This window comes from Podarcis tiliguerta, assembly GCF_965153285.1.
Source record: "Podarcis tiliguerta genome assembly, chromosome: 9".
Classification (NCBI taxonomy): Eukaryota; Metazoa; Chordata; class Lepidosauria; order Squamata; family Lacertidae; genus Podarcis; species Podarcis tiliguerta.
Window position 1 is genome coordinate 13236156 of NC_139542.1, and position 17322 is coordinate 13253477.

The 17322-nt window shown below is 45.6% G+C and overlaps 1 protein-coding gene across 1 annotated transcript; it reads right to left on the reverse strand.

Moving 5' to 3' along the window:
* Positions 1-4102: 4102 nt before the first annotated feature.
* LOC310657732 (placenta-specific gene 8 protein-like) lies at positions 4103-15415 on the reverse strand. The gene is made up of 5 exons (XM_083398851.1): positions 15233-15415; positions 10883-11002; positions 8184-8308; positions 5471-5579; positions 4103-4337 (listed from the first exon to the last, which is right to left on the reverse strand). Exons 2-4 carry the CDS (start codon positions 10989-10991, stop codon positions 5475-5477), a joined length of 339 nt encoding a protein of 112 aa, XP_083254977.1. The 5' UTR covers positions 10992-11002; positions 15233-15415; the 3' UTR covers positions 4103-4337; positions 5471-5474.
* Between the last annotated feature and the right edge of the window lie 1907 nt (positions 15416-17322).

The following is a 17322-nucleotide window of genomic DNA, read 5'->3' on the forward strand; positions in this document are numbered from 1 at the left end:
AGTCCGTTCTTAACCTGAAACTGTTCTTAACCTGAGGTACCACTTTAGCTAATGGGACCTCCCGCTGCCGCCTCGCGATTTCTGTTCTCATCCTGAAGCGTCTGTAACCCGAGGTACCACTGTATATGATAGCACTGGGGCAGCACTGCAGAGCAAGCCAAAGTCGAATAAAGGCACCCCTAATTCACTATTGTGTCAAGGGCATGTTGCAGAATGCACCCAGAATAAAATCGCCAGTCTGGAAGGACCACAAGTCTCTAATGCTCCTGGGCCAGCTTTTCCTGTCGATGAGGAAAGTTTTATCTGCTGAATTTCCGCATGCCCTGCGGCACAAGAGCCCTGTGGAAACTCAGCGGCTGGGGTTGATGGGAGATGCTCTGCAAAACATCTGGAGGGCACCCAGTTAGGGAAGACTGTCCTACAAGGAAGCAATACACTTGTTCACGGGCCATTGGCTCTTCCTTTCCTTGTGTACCTGCAAACATTGCTGGGTTTCTGTTAACTTTATTTGCTCCCTGCCCCCTTTTTTGTGTTCTGCGAAGGAATAGAAAGGGCTTGTCTGCAAAGGAATAGAAAGGGCTTGTCTGTGTATCTTTCACTGATCGTGGCAAACAGGAAAGGCAGGTTAGCAACTACCCTCCGTGGTAGAAGGGAACTGGCACATATTAAAAATCAAAGAATATTAGGAGGGGATCATGCAGGGCTGAGTGGTTCATTGCAGCTGGTGAGCACATGGCTGACTGACAGCTTTAGCCTCCATGAATAATGGGGCACAGGGGCACCATCTGAGGTGAGGGGAGGGTCCCCCCCAATTTTCAAGGAGGGAACCGGCCCCCCTCAATATTCCATGGCAGTGTGCACACATTGTGCAGTACCCGCCTGCACAATTGCGGGTGCAACCAGTGCACCTGGTGGGGGGATATTGATGGCCAGGGATGTGGGTGGCACTGTGGTCTAAACCACTGAGCCTCTTGGGCTTGCCGATCAGAAGGTCAGCGGTTCGAATCCCTGCAAGCTCCCGTTGCTCGGTCCCAGCTCCTGCCAACCTAGCAGTTCGAAAGCACGTCAAAGTGCAAGTAGATAAATAGGTACCACTCTGGTGGGAAGGTTAACGGCGTTTCCATGTGCTCTGGTTTCCCTCAGAGTGTTCCATTGCACCAGAAGCGGTTTAGTCCTGCTGGCCACATGACCCGTAAAGCTGTCTGTGGACAAACACCGGCTCCCTCGGCCTGAAAGCGAGATGAGCGCCGCAACCCCATAGTCACCTTTGACTGGTCCTTTACCATTTACCTTTTATTGATGGCCACCATCTTGGATGGCTTCAAAATAAAATTAGAAAGTTCATGGAGGACAAGGCCATTCCTGGCTACTATCCACTCTTGGCTATGTTCTACATCCACCATCAGAGGCATTGCATCCCTGAACACCAGTTGCTGTGAATCACAAGTGTGGAGAGTGCTGTTGTGTCCAGCTTGCAGGCTTCCCACATGCATCTGGTTGGCCACTGTGAGAATGAGATGCTGGACTAGAGGGGCCATTGGTCTGGTCCAACATGTCTTCTTATGTTCTTGTTTAACTAGGCAGGAGCCCACAGGAGAACTCTGGTGGTCGCCCAATGCTACTCTCCAGAATGCCCTTGGAGATAGGAGTGGAAGCACTATGAAATGGTACCTCGTCTCCCAAATCCTAAAGGAGGTTCAGGGGCCTAATGTGACCTATGATACTGAAAGCCGCTGAGAGGTCAAAGAGAACTAACAGGGCTCCACTTCCGCCATGACTCTCCCAACAAAACTCATGGATCAGAGTTGTTATGTATTGAAGTTCTCACCCTGGCCACTGGGGGGGGGGGTGTGTATACTGTGGTACCTCAGGTTAAGAACTTAATTCGTTCTGGAGGTCCGTTCTTAACCTGAAACTGTTCTTAACCTGAAGCACCACTTTAGCTAATGGGGTCTCCCACTGCCGCTGCGCCGCCGAACACGATTTCTGTTCTCATCCTGAAGCAAAGTTCTTAACCCGAGGTACTGGGTTAGCGGAGTCTGTAACCTGAAGTGTCTGTAACCCAAGGTACCAATGTATAGTTTTCACTCAGGTCCACATAAGTTAATTTAGGCGGGAAACCCTGGGCTGTTGTAGTTACAGTGTTGACAGTTGGCTGCCTATAAAAGCAGGCCAGCTGAACTGTTTGCTGTTCAGTTCAGTTCCAGCTTTGTTGTTGTTGTTGTTTAGTCGTTTAGTCGTGTCCGATTCTTCGTGACCCCATGAACCAGAGCACGCCAGGCACTCCTGTCTTCCACTGCCTCCCGCAGTTTGGTCAGACTCATGTTTGTAGCTTCGAGAACACTGTCCAACCATCTCATCCTCTGTCGTCCCCTTCTCCTTGTGCCCTCCATCTTTCCCAACATCAGGGTCTTTTCCAGCAAGTCTTCTCTTCTCATGAGGTGGCCAAAGTATTGGAGCCTCAGCTTCACGATCTGTCCTTCCAGTGAACACTCAGGGCTGATTTCCTTAAAATGGAGAGGTTTGATCTTCTGGCAGTCCATGGGACTCTCAAGGGTCTTCTCCAGCACCATAATTCAAAAGCATCAATTCTTCGGTGATCAGCCTTCTTTATGGTCCAGCTCTCACTTCCATACATCACTACTGGGAAAACCATAGCTTTAACTATACGGACCTTTGTTGGCAAGGTGATGTCTCTGCTTTTTAAGATTCTGTCTAGGTTTGTCATTGCTTTCAGTTCCAACTTACTTATAAAGAACTACTTGGAGAAATCTCTGTGTCGTCTGCTATGTCCACCCACTACCTAATAAGAGTGACCAAAGCAATTTTGATCCCCAAACCAGGCCTGAAGTCAGGTTGAAATGAGTTCAGATATCACCAATGGGCATTAAAGTGTAAACCAAAGTTCTCAGGGCAATTAAAAGCATTCACAGCCTAAAGCACACTTCCTTGTAACTGAAAAGCCTTGTAACTGAAAAGCAGACACCTTTTGGCACACCCAAAAGAGATATTTTGTCAAGTAACTAGAGAACCTACGTTCTTGTTAGACCATGCAATTAGGCTGAAAGAAAATAAAAGCATAATAAATGATTGTGTCCTTGTTCTGGCTATTCTTACTATGTAGTAACAGAGTAGCCCCATATTTTCCCCAACTCCATTTTTTCATTAATCTCCCAGTTAACAAGAAAAGAAAATGTGTTTTAAATCCTCAAATGGGAGATAAAAATCCCAGTGATTCTCATGGGTTGGGTGCAGGGATTTTGTTGCCTTTACTTTTGCAATGTTATTGAGAGTTCTCTCTTTCCTATGTGTAGATCCATCTGAAATATAAAAAAATTAAGGTCTTGTATATATAATAAATGTTCATAAATGTACCAAGCAAACACGTACATAAATATATAAACCACATGTCTGAAGCAGCACCGGAAAACAGCCATGAAGCCATTTTGGCTCCCAAACTGACCAAATGTTTTTTCTGCAAAGTCAAAGGAAAATGGAATAACTTCCCCATTGTCATTTCCTTCACAAATCCTGTCTTAAGGGTATGTCTGTGTATGAATAGGGTGAGCCTGTGACCTGGCTCAGGAACTAAGTATTTATCATTACAAAAGACTGGCCAGGCTCCTCAGGGTATCCAATCAAGTAAGCATTAACAGGTAACCTGCCAGACAGGAGGTAAACAATGCACTCAGATTTCTGTTGTAGACCACCCCTTTCTGTGATTTAGGTATGCTGTGTCTGGTGGGTGGTCTTGAGCTACACCTCTTCTGTGATGTATGTATGATGTCTCCGGGGGTGGTCTTGGACTCCAGGGCAGGCAATTTAAAATGTCTATATAAGGGTGGGCACACTTGGGTTTTGGGTCCTCCTCCTTTCCTGCGTGTGAGGGGAGTACCCTGTTGCAACAGTTCAATAAAGATCAGGCTTACTAGCTGCTTTGCTTCTCAATATTCTCTGGTTGGCCTCTGTTATTTTCTCCGACCAATGGAGAACCTGCAAAGGACTCTATAAGAGCTCTTGTGTCTCCCATAAGGGAATAAGGGCAGATTTTTGTTTATTACACATACATACCCTACATCTTCATTCTAAGAAACATTGTGGATGACATACACAGCACGAGGCTCCTTTTTATTATTTCTTAAACAAATTTCCAGTAACAAAATTACCTAAATATTTATGTATTCTAAAAAGTTATATGCTTTTCCATAATCTTAGGTCCAAGGCATCATCTTTCAGAGATTAGAATATGGGCCAAGCAATGTTTGGCTTGATTATGAAGGGTAATGGCAATGAGCAGAAAGGACTTCTGGACCTTCTCTTGTTGAATGTGTGCAAATCTGAAAGAGAAGGGAGAAAACACCAGTCACTCAGAGCAGAACTGAGAGAAATCATTCCCACGCGTTTCATGGGCAACTGTTTTAAAACGCCTCTGCCCTCTGCCCTTCTTGTGGTCCCAATCCTGATCAGGCTTTTTCTGCAGCTCCTTTTTAAAGTGGTTTGCTTGGGGAAAGGTACAAGGCTGGTCTATGTAATGGCACTGGTAATGCCGCAGGTGGCGCTGTGGTCTAAAGCACTGAGCCCCTTGGGCTTGCTGATCGGAAGGCTGGCAGTTCGAATCCGCTCAATGGTGGTTAGCTCCTGTTGCTCTGTCCCAGCTTCTGCCAACCTAGCAGTTTGAAACCACACCAGTGCAAGTAGATAAATAGGTACCACTGCAGTGGAAAGGTAAACGGCATTTCCATGCACTTTGGTTTCCCTCACGGTGTTCCATTGCACCAGAAGCGGTTTAGTCATGCTGGCCACATGACCTGGAAAGCTGTCTGCAGACAAACGCTGGCTCCCTCGGCCTGACAGCGAATGAGCGCCACAACCCCATAGTTGCCTTTGACTGAACTTAACCATCCAGGGGTCCTTTGTTGTTGTTGTTGTTTAGTCATTTAGTCGTGTCCGACTCTTCGTGACCCCATGGACCAGAGCACGCCAGGCACTCCTGTCTTCCACTGCCTCTCGCAGTTTGGTCAAACTCATGCTGGTAGCTTCAAGAACACTGTCCAACCATCTCGTCCTCTGTCGTCCCCTTCTCCTTATGGTGCTGGAGGAGACTCTTGAGAGTCCCATGGACTGCAAGGAGATCAAACCTATCCATTCTGAAGGAAATCAGCCCTGAGTGCTCACTGGAAGGACAGATTCTGAAGCTGAGGCTCCAATACTTTGGCCACCTCATGAGAAGAGAAGACTCCCTGGAAAAGACATTGGGAAAGATGGAGGGCACAAGGAGAAGGGGATGACAGAGGACGAAATGGTTGGACAGTGTTCTTGAAGCTACCAGGATGAGTTTGACCAAACTGCGGGAGGCAGTGGAAGACAGGAGTGCCTGGCGTGCTCTGGTCCATGGGGTCACGAAGTGTCGGACACGACTAAACAACTAAACAACAACAACAAATGATTTAACACTGTAAATGACACCAACCTTCTTAGAAGATCCCCATGTCTTTTCTTTTGTTGATGTCCCTCTTGAGCTGGCAAAGGGCACAATGAGGGCAGAACCACATAGCACAGAAGTCCCCCAGGAGAGATCCCTGTTGAGTAGAAGAGCATTTTCAGGTGCCATTATTGTTGTGGGAAGAGAAACGATACACACTGTGGAAGAAAACTCACAAGGGGACTTAGGGTTAACCACACATGAACAGGGGAGGGTGCAACCAATGCAGTGGAATATTATTATTATTATTATTATTATTATTATTATTATTATTAATTTATACCCCACCCAACTGGCTAGGTTTCCCCAACCACTCTGGGCAGCTTCCAACAAAAGATTCAAAATACAGTACATTAAAACATCAGTCATTAAAAACTTCCCTAAACCTTGGTTCTCGAACTTAATCCATTCCAGAAGTCAGTTCAACTCCTGAAACTATTTGAAAACCAAGGCGCAGCTTCCGATGGGCTGCAGGAGCTTCCTGCACTCAAGCGGAAGCCGAGACGGACATTCGGCTTCCAAAAAATGTTTGAAAGCCGGAACACTTACTTCCAGGTTTTCGATGTTTGGGAGCCAATTTCCTCGTCCGCTAAGCCGTTCGAGAACCAAGGTTCCACTGTACAGTGGTACCTCAGGTTAAGAACTTAATTCGTTCTGGAGGTCTGTTCTTAACCTGAAGCACCACTTTAGCTAATGGGGCCTCCTGCTGCCACTACGCCACCGCTGCACGATTTCCATTCTCATCCTGAGGTAAAGTTCTTAACCCGAGGTAATATTTCTGGGTTAGCGGAGTCTGTAACCTGAAGCGTATGTAACCTGAAGCGTCTGTAACCCGAGGTACATACATTTGCACGTAACTCATTACTGCAAAAACAACACACCCTCTTTCTTCACTTTTTAAGTGCCCCACTCACTTTTTTAAAGAAGGGATTTTTCCACCATGAAAATATGGTGGCACCAGTCCTCCTTGAATTCCCCTTCATTGCCCCATGATGCATCTGAGGAAGGTCATGGCCTCATGGCATCATCTCCTTCCAGGTTGTGCTGGTCCCAAGGAACCCTCTTTCCCACAAAATAAAGAATGTGGAAGGACATTATTGTTAGGATATTTCTGTTCCACCTTAAAAGGGAGCAGGATGTTTGTGTCACAGCCTGCGCATTTCCTGTCTCACAGGATGTTTCTGTTGTGTCTTTGCTTTCGTTTCTCTCTCTCTCTGCCGGAACTCTCAAGCAGGCAGTCGTGTTTTTCTTTGTTCTGATCAATGCTGAATAAACTTCTAAATAATGCTCTCCTGACTGCATCTTTCGCTGTGCATATCTGCTGATAAGAGCGTGCATCAGTTCTGGAATGTGGCAAGCTATTTCTGGAGCTCATGTCACTAATTGCTGATACTACGTGTCTACGGGAGATCAATGGATGTCCCGACATGGAGTTCATGATGGACTTTGTCTCCCTAGCAGTATCCTAATAGTTATGTCAGGGCATCCTTCCTCAGGTGCATTTTATGTCAGACTGGCTCAGAGCAGAGCAGAATCACTGCTGCCACTTTTTCAGGGTGAAAGGACCTCAGGTCAGTGAAGTAAAACACCTGCTTTGCATGCAGAAGATTCAATCCTCAGCATCTCTGGGTAGGACTGAGGAAGATTCCCTACCTGAAACCCAGGAGAGCCACTGTAGATGACACTGAGCCAGATGGCCCAATGGTCTAATCCAGGCACACCCAAACTCGGCCCTCCAGCTGTTTTGGGACTACAGTTCCCATCATCCCTGACCACTGGTCCTGTTAGCTAGGGATGATGGGAGTTGTAGTCCCAAAACAGCTGGAGGGCCGGGTTTGGGGGTGACTGGTCTAATCCAAGCACGTTCAACTTCCATTAGGTTGTGATCCACCATCCAGTATCAAAAACTGGCAGTCATCTAACACACTCTCCCACTGTCATTCTTCAACTTAAATATATTATCAGGTAGGTAGCCGTGTTGACCTGACGCAGTAGAAATATATATAGACCCTTATATGTAGTGAGAGGGTGGAGAGGGGTATTACTCAGAAGGGTGGTAGGAATGGGTGATTGGCTGATAGGTGTGTAAATCCATGCCTCCTAACCTAAGTCCAACACGCAAAAGATTTAAATTATACCACTCTCGGCCAACTCATTCATATTTCATCTCATGATGAGCTGCTGTACTTCACCACTTTACCACTGGTGTTTATATGTCCCAAGTAGGACATGAGAACTCTTAGGTCCTCTTTTAATGTTAAGAGCAGGTGAATTTCGCAAACAGAAATAGAAAAGCGAGCAGCTGGGAGTTCCTCTTCCGTACATGCAGTGGCATAGCGTGGGTTGTCAGCACCCAGGGCAAGGCAAGTAATTTGCACCCCCTAACCCGGGGCAAGGCAAGTAATTTGCGCCCCCCCCTGCACTGTCCCTCCCCCAGATAGTCCCTCGCTCTCTCTCCGCACCGCACCACACGCCTGGCACCCTCCCCTCCACAGTGGGCGGCGACCAGGCGGCTCGGATCGGATTCGCACAGCCAGCACTGCAGTGAGAGAGAGTGAATGAGCCAGGTAGGGGCAGAGAGCTGCGAGTGCAAGCGCGTGCCCCCCCCCCAGATGTTGCGCCCGGTGCGGCCGGCCCCCCCTGCACCCCCCACGCTACGCCACTGCGTACATGTACACAGGATTCAAGTTCACACACTTACCGGGATCCCATATTTTGTCCGGTACACGGACCTCATTGCCATGCTTGAGCCACAGAGGCAGCATTCTTCCATAGCCGAAGCTATCTGGCATCCCAAAATGAGGGGGCAAAACAGCCCACAGAGGCCTGGATAGAGACAGAACAGACATGAAATGCCTCTCTAGGAGATCACTCGGAAGAGTGGAAGCAAGGTGAAGGTTAGCCACAACTAGAGTAATGGATAAGCCTTACGAAGCATCACAGGTTCTAGCAAAAGTTCTTAGAGGGCCTGCCCCTTGTGAACATTTGTCTATATTGCCTTACAGAACTACAGTTCTCAGAGTGCTATAACACATAGCTGTCAACGCTTCCCTTTTTTAAGGGAAATTCCCTTATTCCGAATAGGATTCCTCGCAAGAAAAGGAAAAAGTTGACAGCTATCGTATAACAATCCATCTTTCTCCTCAGGGAATTATGAGAACTGTCCAGGGCTGGATTGCAATTGAAGGTAATGGGGCCCTTTATATGGCCAGCTGTCCTTTGTCAACAACAAATTGCCATTGTTTTTTGTATTGAATATATGCTATATGGTAATTTATGGACCTAATAGGTATCTAAAGCTATTTGCACATGTTGCCATGCAACCAGTCCATGCAGAATGTAGGCACCCTGTATATAGAAATGAGCAAACCAGTGATATTTTAGGGAGCAGGCTAGCAGGCGGGCCTATTACTTACATCATAGGAGCTTACACAATACACTGTTGCTGTATGTAGGTTTTATTTTACAGTGGTGCCTCGCAAGACGAAATTAATCCGTTCCGTGAGTCTCTTCGTCTTGCGGTTTTTTTGTCTTGCAAAGCATGGCTATTAGCGGCTTAGCGGCTATTAGCGGCTTAGCGGCTATTAACGGCTTAGCGGCTTTAAGAAAAAGGGGAAAAACTTGCAAGAACTCGCAAGACGTTTCGTCTTGCGAAGCAAGCCCATAGGGAAATTCGTCTTGCGGAATGACTCAAAAAACGGAAAACCCTTTCATCTAGCGAGTTTTTCGTCTTGCGAGGCATTCATCTTGCGGGGTACCACTGTATTTGTTTTTTATCTTCTACTTTGGAAATGTACATCCAGTTTTTTCCCTTTAATTTTTGGGAGCCCCCAAGAGAGTGGGGCCCTAAGCTATAGCTTGTGTAGCTTATACAGTATGTAAATCCGGTACTGGAACTGTCGCTCTCTGAGGGGAACAGGGGACCCCTAACAACTCTCAGCAACCCTGAACAAACTACAGTCCCCAGGATTCTCTGCGGGAAGCCATGGCTGTTTGAAGTGGTATGATCCTGCTTTCAATGTCTAGTGCAGATGGGACCTAAGCGACAGCAAGGGCTTCAAGTATTATTATTGTCTGTGACAGATTAGCATGGAGAATTTGAGAGAGGGGCAGAAATAATCAAGCCGAGGATAGGTACTTCTTTCCTTTTCTTTGATGGAGTTCCTGTCTTTTTCAGGGCTGCGTTCCCACCGGGGAAACTTTCTGTGGGTCACATGCAAGCGGTGGGCGGGGCCAGGGGTAAAAGTGGGTGGGGCACTGGATGTAAATTTCAACTATGTATAGTAGGTTATGTTCTCCACACAACTCTCTATCATCCGTCCAGGGAATCAGAGTTGAGGACATATTTTAGTCAGATAAGGGCACTCTAGGAGGGTGTGGAGCAAGGCCAGCGAGGGGTGTGATCTGGGGAGGGTGTGTACCCTGGGGAGAGTCCCAAGGGGCAGATAGAGAGGCTGCATTTGCCCCCTGGGCCTGAGATCCCCCATTCCAGTGTAGATTGGGTAGGTCAGGTCCTCATTTGCCCATCTGACGTGAAGCCCGTCTGCAAAACTGCAGCAACGCAGAGATAATTTATTATGGTCGGAGACCAGCTTATAAAACACTTGGGGGTACAATCCCAGAAGGAAAACAAACATTTAAAACAATGTGCAACAATAAATTTAAAATTTATAAATGTGATAAGAATACAGACACTTAAAACTTTAAGATAAGCTACCACAGACAGATGACCCAGAGTCACCCATGGAACCGAGTTTGGGGGTTTCCTTAACGAACTAGTTTGGGTTAGGGGATGGTCTGCGCCTACAGAATCTGGCGACCATCTGGGCCGTCTTATGATCTTTGCCTGACAGGAAAAGGTCAATTTTTTGCTTTTCCGGGAGGTCATCGAGCCTCACCAGCAAGGGATCAATGGTCTCACTACGTGCCTCTTCATAAAAGGGACATCTAAAGAACAAGTGCTCTGGGCTTCCTATATCCCCCAATGAACAGGCGCAAAGTCTCTGAACATATGGGACTTTTTTAAAGGATCCTTCCAGGCCCAGTGAGGGCAGAGCCAAGCTTCTGGAGAGTGTAAAAACCCTTCTTGCAACAGCAATGCAGTGTCTTCATTGGAAAAGAACTACAGATGGCTGGAGTTAGTTGATAGCAATCAAAGTACAAAGAACAATAAGAATAGCACAACATCTGTGTGGAGTGCATATTTATTCTGCCATGCCCGACCCGGCGAGCCTTTCCCTTGGTAAACAACCGGAAATGGCAGGAAAGAGTTGCTGTTCTCATCGTAAGAAGCTTGTGGCCTGGAAAGGCATTCTGTCCATCCGGCACAAAACTCATCACGCTCAATGAGGCATTATTGCCACAGCCACATCTTTGACCTCCCCCCCCCCCCCCACTTACACACTCCGCAGTCACCGCAACAGTCCATTAAGTCTGTCTGCCATTGAGGGCTTTGGTGCTGGGCAAGCACAATCTGAGGCTGGTTCATGATCACCGCCTGAGTGTTCATTGCAACGACGGCTGAGAAAAAAAAGAGAACCAAAAAACCAATTGTTAAATGCAAACATGGAAGTGAGAGCTGGACCATAAAGAAGGCTGATCGCCGAAGAATTGATGCTTTTGAATTATGGTGCTGGAGGAGACTCTTGAGAGTCCCATGGACTGCAAGAAGATCAAACCTCTCCATTCTGAAGGAAATCAGCCCTGAGTGCTCACTGGAAGGACAGATCCTGAAGCTGAGGCTCCAATACTTTGGCCACCTCATGAGAAGAGAAGACTCCCTGGAAAAGACCCTGATGCTGGGAAAGATGGAGGGCACAAGGAGAAGGGGACGACAGAGGACGAGATGGTTGGACAGTGTTCTCGAAGCTACCAGCATGAGTTTGGCCAAACTGTGGAAGGCAGTAGAAGACAGGAGTGCCTGGCGTGTTAGTTAGTTAATTAACAATAGTGTGAATGGGAGTAAAAAAATCAAGTGCTGATAATTTATGCAACAGACAGATGTATGAAACAGTCCTTAAGGATGTGTCAGCTGAAACAACAACTAGGGAATGTTAAGAATTACCGTATTTTTTGCTCTATAAGACTCACTTTTTCCCTCCTAAAAAGTAAGGGGAAATGTGTGTGCGTCTTATGGAGCGAATGCAAGCTGCACAGCTATCCCAGAAGCCAGAACAGCAAGCCGGATCGCTGCTTTCGCTGCGCAGCGATCCCTCTTGCTGTTCTGGCTTCTGGGATTCAGAATATTTTTTTTCTTGTTTTCCTCCTACAAAAAGTAGGTGTGTCTTATGGCCTGGTGCGTCTTATAGAGCGAAAAATACGGTAGTCTGGCGCACGTGTGGCCCAGCATACATGTGTGATGTCACATGGCAGGAGGAGGGGCCCTGGCCCTTTCCATGAACATTTGGGGGGCTTTGCCTTCTCCCCCCCCCCCTGGGCCCCCAAAGGCACCCACTGGTCTGGTGAATCAGGTCTTAATGCAGGACAGACAAAATCCTCACACATTCTTAGGATAACGTGATCAAAAGGACCGACGATTCAAAGAGGAGGGGGAACAAATAAAAGATTGAGATTTGAGAAGGATAAGGAGAAACCACAGGTGGGAAAAGAAATCGGGAAAATAAATGGTTGCAGAGGCAATGCGGCTATGGAGGACAGACTGAACTCTCTCCAAGGTTTCGAATGAAAGAAAGAGGTAGGCAAAATGAATGAGGCAATAATCACTCCCAGAGAAGAAGCTGGGCGAAGGAGATTTCAAAAGAAGGGAAATAATGGCTTGCTTTCAGCCTGAAGGCGGGGGTGAGGGTGGGGGACCCAGAAGCTAAACTGAAAATGTGCAGAACCATAGAAAGAAAAATGGCAATGAAGAAACAAGATGAAATAAGCACGCTTCAGCAGAAAGCAGGACTCCTGTATCTTTCATAGCTGTGCCCCAAAGGGAAATTTTGGCAGGTGGAACTGGTCATACAGAGGTGGAAACGGTTTCCCCTTGCCCAAAAATTCCCACTAGGAAACTGGACGTCCTCCGTCCAGTATACCTGAAGGAGCGTCTCCACCCCCATCATTCTGCCCGAACACTGAGGTCCAGCGCCAAGGGCCTTCTGGTGGGTGAGGTTACAGGGAACCAGGCAGAGGGCCTTCTCGGTAGTGGCACCTGCCCTGTGGAACGCCCTCCCACCAGATGTCAAAGAGAAAAACAACTATCAGACTTTTAGAAGACATCTGAAGGCAGCCCTGTTTAGGGAAGCTTTTAATGTTTAATAGATTATTGCATTTTAATATTCTGTTGGAAGCCGCCCAGAGTGGCTGGGGAAACTCAGCCAGATGGGCGGGGTATAAATAATAAATTATTATTATTATCGAAAGGTTGAAGGATGACTGATTTGTATTTCATTCAACCAGCCTCACAGCAGCCTAGCGTGTCTAGGAAAACAGTGATCTATGCAGAATAATGTCAACATTTAAAAACAGCAGCGTCTCCCTTTCTTACAACCATGGAGAAAAGTTTAAGAAGAAGGGGGGAAAGCCTGCAAAAAAGTCTGTTGCTTTCTCAGTGTTGTTGCATTATTGCCATCTGAAGGGGCCATCTTGAACTGAGAATTATAAAATCATAGAACTGTAGAGTTGGAAGGGACCACTGTGGTCATCTAGTCCACCCCCCTGCGATGCAAGAATCTTTTGCCCAAAGTGGGGCTCGAACGCACAACTCTGAGATGTAGAGTCTCATGCTCTACTGACTGTGCGACCCCACCTAGCTTTATTCAACGCAATATAAGCAGGACAACATCCCCCCCCCACAACAAAATATTTGTTGTAAACAAAGTTACAGGATTTCAGTAGAAACTACCGGGCCTGCATATATTGGAAACTAAGCAGCCCAAAACCTTTGCTGAAGCAAACAGCACTGAAAACGAGATCATGTATTATAAGGCTGCCATATTTCTACAAGTTGGTGAGCTTTTTTTAGGCAATTGAGCTCAGAATAGTTGAGTTTTTTTGGGAAATTGCCTCCCCGCTCAGGACGTATGGCAACCCTAATGTATTATGACTCGGATACCATTTTGAGCTCAAATCATCATGCATGCTTGATAGAAAGGACATCTCAAGTAACCCCTTCAAGTACACAGAGGTACCTCTGCCTCAATAAATATTATGCCATCCCTCCCTGCAAAGTACAGTGGTACCTCGTGTTAAGTACTTAATTCCTTCCGGAGGTCCGTTCTTAACCTGAAACTGTTCTTAACCTGGAGACCACTTTAGCTAATGGGGCCTCCTGCTGCCTCCACGCCGCCGGAGCACGATTTCTGTTCTTATCCTGAAGCAAAGTTCTTAACCTGAAACACTGTTTCTGGGTTAGCGGAGTGTGTAACCTGAAGCGTATGTAACCTGAAGCGTATGTAACCCGAGGTACCACTGTATATACAAAGTATCAAATGTGGTGACAGTAATGATAATACAACAAAACAACAACACCACAAGTATAAGTATAAAACCAAATTTACTAGAATAATAGCTAGTAAAAGCCTGGAAATACTGTAAACATGGAGGCTTTGTCTTGCACATGGCACCTTAGTATGTTTGTTGTTTGAAGGGTTACAAGTCTATCTCTATTCTAGCTATTATTCTAGTAAATTTGGTTTACTCCCTGCAGACATACAGTGGTGCCTCGCAAGACGAAAAGAATCCGTTCCGTGAGTCTCTTCGTCTAGCGGTTTTTTCGTCTTGCGAAGCAACCCCATTAGCGGATTAGCGGATTAGCGCTATTAGCGGTTTAGCGGCTATTAGCAGCTATTAAAGGTTTAAGGGATTAGCGGATTAGCTGCTAAAAGGCTATTAGCAGCTTAGTGCCTTAGAAAAAGGGGGTGGGGAGCGGAAAAAAATCGCAGCAACTCGCAATACATTTTCATCTTGCGAAGCAAGCCCATAGGAAATTCATTTTGCGAAGCACCTCCAAAATGGAAAACCCTTTCGTCTAGCGGGCTTTCCATCTTGTGAGGCATTCGTCTTGCGGGGCACCACTGTATTCTGTCAGATGTCAGTCACAATGAAGTCCCACTAAAATGTGAGGGACAGAATAGGTGTGACTTCAGCCCTATGGGATTGGCAGTCAGTCTTATCCACGCCACTTGCCTACTTTGTCGGCTCTCCTTTCCTTAATTCTGAGGTCTCTCGCAACCCCTTCCAAATTTACCAAACACCCCACTTCTGCAACTTGAATATATTAGGAAAACCAGGCAAAGGTATAATTCAAATTTGCTTATCTTGTGAAACAAATTGGAGTGATTTGAGATGGGAGTTTAATACCATAAACGAGTTGTTGAGGTATTGCAGAACTGAAGTTGGCACCAAGTTGGATTTCTTAAAAAACAAAGACAACATTGGGTTTCCTCTGAAAAGGGTAAGTTCTGGTTATATGCAGGGGAAACACAGGCTGGCATTTTGATGATGACAGACACCCATTCCATAGTAAACACCCATCTGGAAGCACACATGGGACAGCCAATTTGGGATTCTCTGTTAATAAAATTAGCCTGTATACAGTATATATACACAGAAATGATTAGAAGCTCTGCTTTTGCTTTCCAAAATTTCATGTTTGTCTTCCAGTAATTTCATTTTTCTCCATTACTTTTATCTTGCCTTCCCTGGAGACAAGAACATTTCCAAATCAACTCTTAAGAACTTCTAAACAATTGGACAAAATAACCTTGTAGCATTCAATGAGAGATAATGTTGCCCCATGCCACTTACCTGGTGCTTAGAAGGAGACAGGGAACCCTCTTCGCTGAAGTCAAGTGTAACTGCAGTGTTACTCCGCGTTGGCAGGCAACCTTTCAGCTTTCCAAGATCGTCACTGGCTGTTTCCCGACGAGGAAGTGGTGGTCAAAATCATCCAAGCTGATAACTGCTCCTTCTGGACTTAGTCAGTAAGCAGTTTTGCAAGAACATAAAACAGGTCTTTGGGTAATAAAGGAATGGAAAGATTGTACGTACAATTGAAACGTTATTCAAAAGTTTTTTTTAAGCACTAATTAGATTTATGTCTTTTGTATAAACAGGAAGTAGGTGTGTATTGTGTGGAGAGGATCTCATTCAGAAAGTCCTGGTTCTTTGAGATTTTATTTTGAACTAGGGTTCCACCCTGGTCACAGTAGACTGCAATTCTATGCGTACTAACTTGGGAGTAAATTCCACTGAACACTGAAACTCTGAGCAAGGTGTTTACGATTGCTCCGCGAAACATTTTATTTCCCAACAGAACACACAAGACTGAATAATGATAATAAAATGAAGTTTGCCTAATTCCTCCCCTTGTTTTGTACAAGTGTTCCCGGCTTTGTATTAGGCAGAAATCCAACAGGAGAAGTTTTCCTGGCATGGTGTGAAGAGAAAAATTCTCCCCTGCACCTTCTTTGTGATTCCTTTGGTGGCAGTGAAAAAGCTTTTTATTTCCCCAGAACTTTTATGTTGTATTATATTCAGAACTTTTTTTTCTAGAAAAAGAGGTGCCCTTTTGACCTTTTTTTTAGGGGGAACACCCAACCAAAGCTGTCATGCAGTTCTGAGTGCCTTGCCATGACACCACGGAGGTGCCAGAACGCACCAAAGAGATGAATTAATGCCCCCCCAAAGCTCTATTATATTGCTTTTCTCATTCTTATAGTGTTCTTATATGTTTTAATTGCCATTTTAAGTGATGCAGATAGCTTTGTTAAAGCATATCAACACGGTTAACAAATAAATAGAAAAACAAATTACTGGTTTCATGTGCTCAGTGACTACAGCTGACTTTTTTGCTACGAGAGCTACAGGCTATATATCATATCCAGGATATGAAATGCATCCTTGACTTTATTTATTGTATAAGGAAGTAAAACACGAATTACTGGACCAGTCCAGGCAGGACAGGTGGGCAGCCGTGCAGACTCGCTTGGATACTCAACAACGTTACTTTATCCCTGATTTATTTGCTTTCTCTCCCTCCCTCTCTTTACTTTTGTGTTTATGGTATGAGTGCACAGCTGCATGGGAACTGTGTGATCCAGACAGTCAGTCAGGTTGTGTTAGAAATAAGAATATGAGTTGGAAGGAAATGAACGCAAGTACTCAAAAGCTGTTGTAGGGGCACTGTCTTTTAACTCGCTTTCTCAAATATGGATTCTCTGAATTTCTCATTTTTTGTTCAGTTTTCCACATTTCCACATCAGTCTATGATTTATTTATTTTAAAGTCCTCATGTAAATTCATCTGCATTTCAGAGCAAATTTATCCTAATGCAGGAGTCAGCAAACTTTTTCAGCAGGGGGCCGGTCCACTGTCCCTCAGACCTTGTGGGGGGCCGGACTATATTTTGAAGAAGAAAAAATAAACCAATTCCTATGCCTCACAAATAACCCAGAGATGCATTTTAAATAAAAGGACACATTCTACTCATGTAAAAACACTCTGATTCCCGGACCGTCCATGGGCTGGATTTAGAAGGCGATTGGGCTGGATCCGGCCCCCGGGCCTTAGTTTGCCTACCCATGTCCTAATGGATACATTCTGCAAAGCAATTGTCCCTGATACTGTATGATGCATTTCTGTATGTTATTTTTCACTAACATAAGCATTTTATGCACACTTTATCCCAGTTTGTGTATCTAAAAATACACCGCTTGGCTGGAGAACTGGATTGCAAAATTGGGAGGGCTGTGGATTTCAAAAAGCGGGTGTGATTCAGTTCTTGCATTGTTTCAGAAAGAGCCTATTAGGTATCAGGTTCACCATTAAATTGCAATTTCACACATACCCCCAAATTCAACCAACACCCTAAACACACTCAGTAACCCCACCAAGCA

What these genes read in the sequence shown, in the direction of transcription:
- LOC310657732 (XM_083398851.1), bottom strand. Translation starts at nt 10,991, where the DNA reads ATGAACACTCAGGCGGTGATCATGAACCAGCCTCAGATTGTGCTTGCC. An exon ending in TTGCGGTGACTGCGGAGTGT is followed by an intron (nt 8,309 to 10,882) that starts GTAAGTGGGGGG and finishes GTCTCTATCCAG; the next exon opens with GCCTCTGTGGGCTGTTTTGC. An exon ending in GGACAAAATATGGGATCCCG is followed by an intron (nt 5,580 to 8,183) that starts GTAAGTGTGTGA and finishes TCTACTCAACAG; the next exon opens with GGATCTCTCCTGGGGGACTT.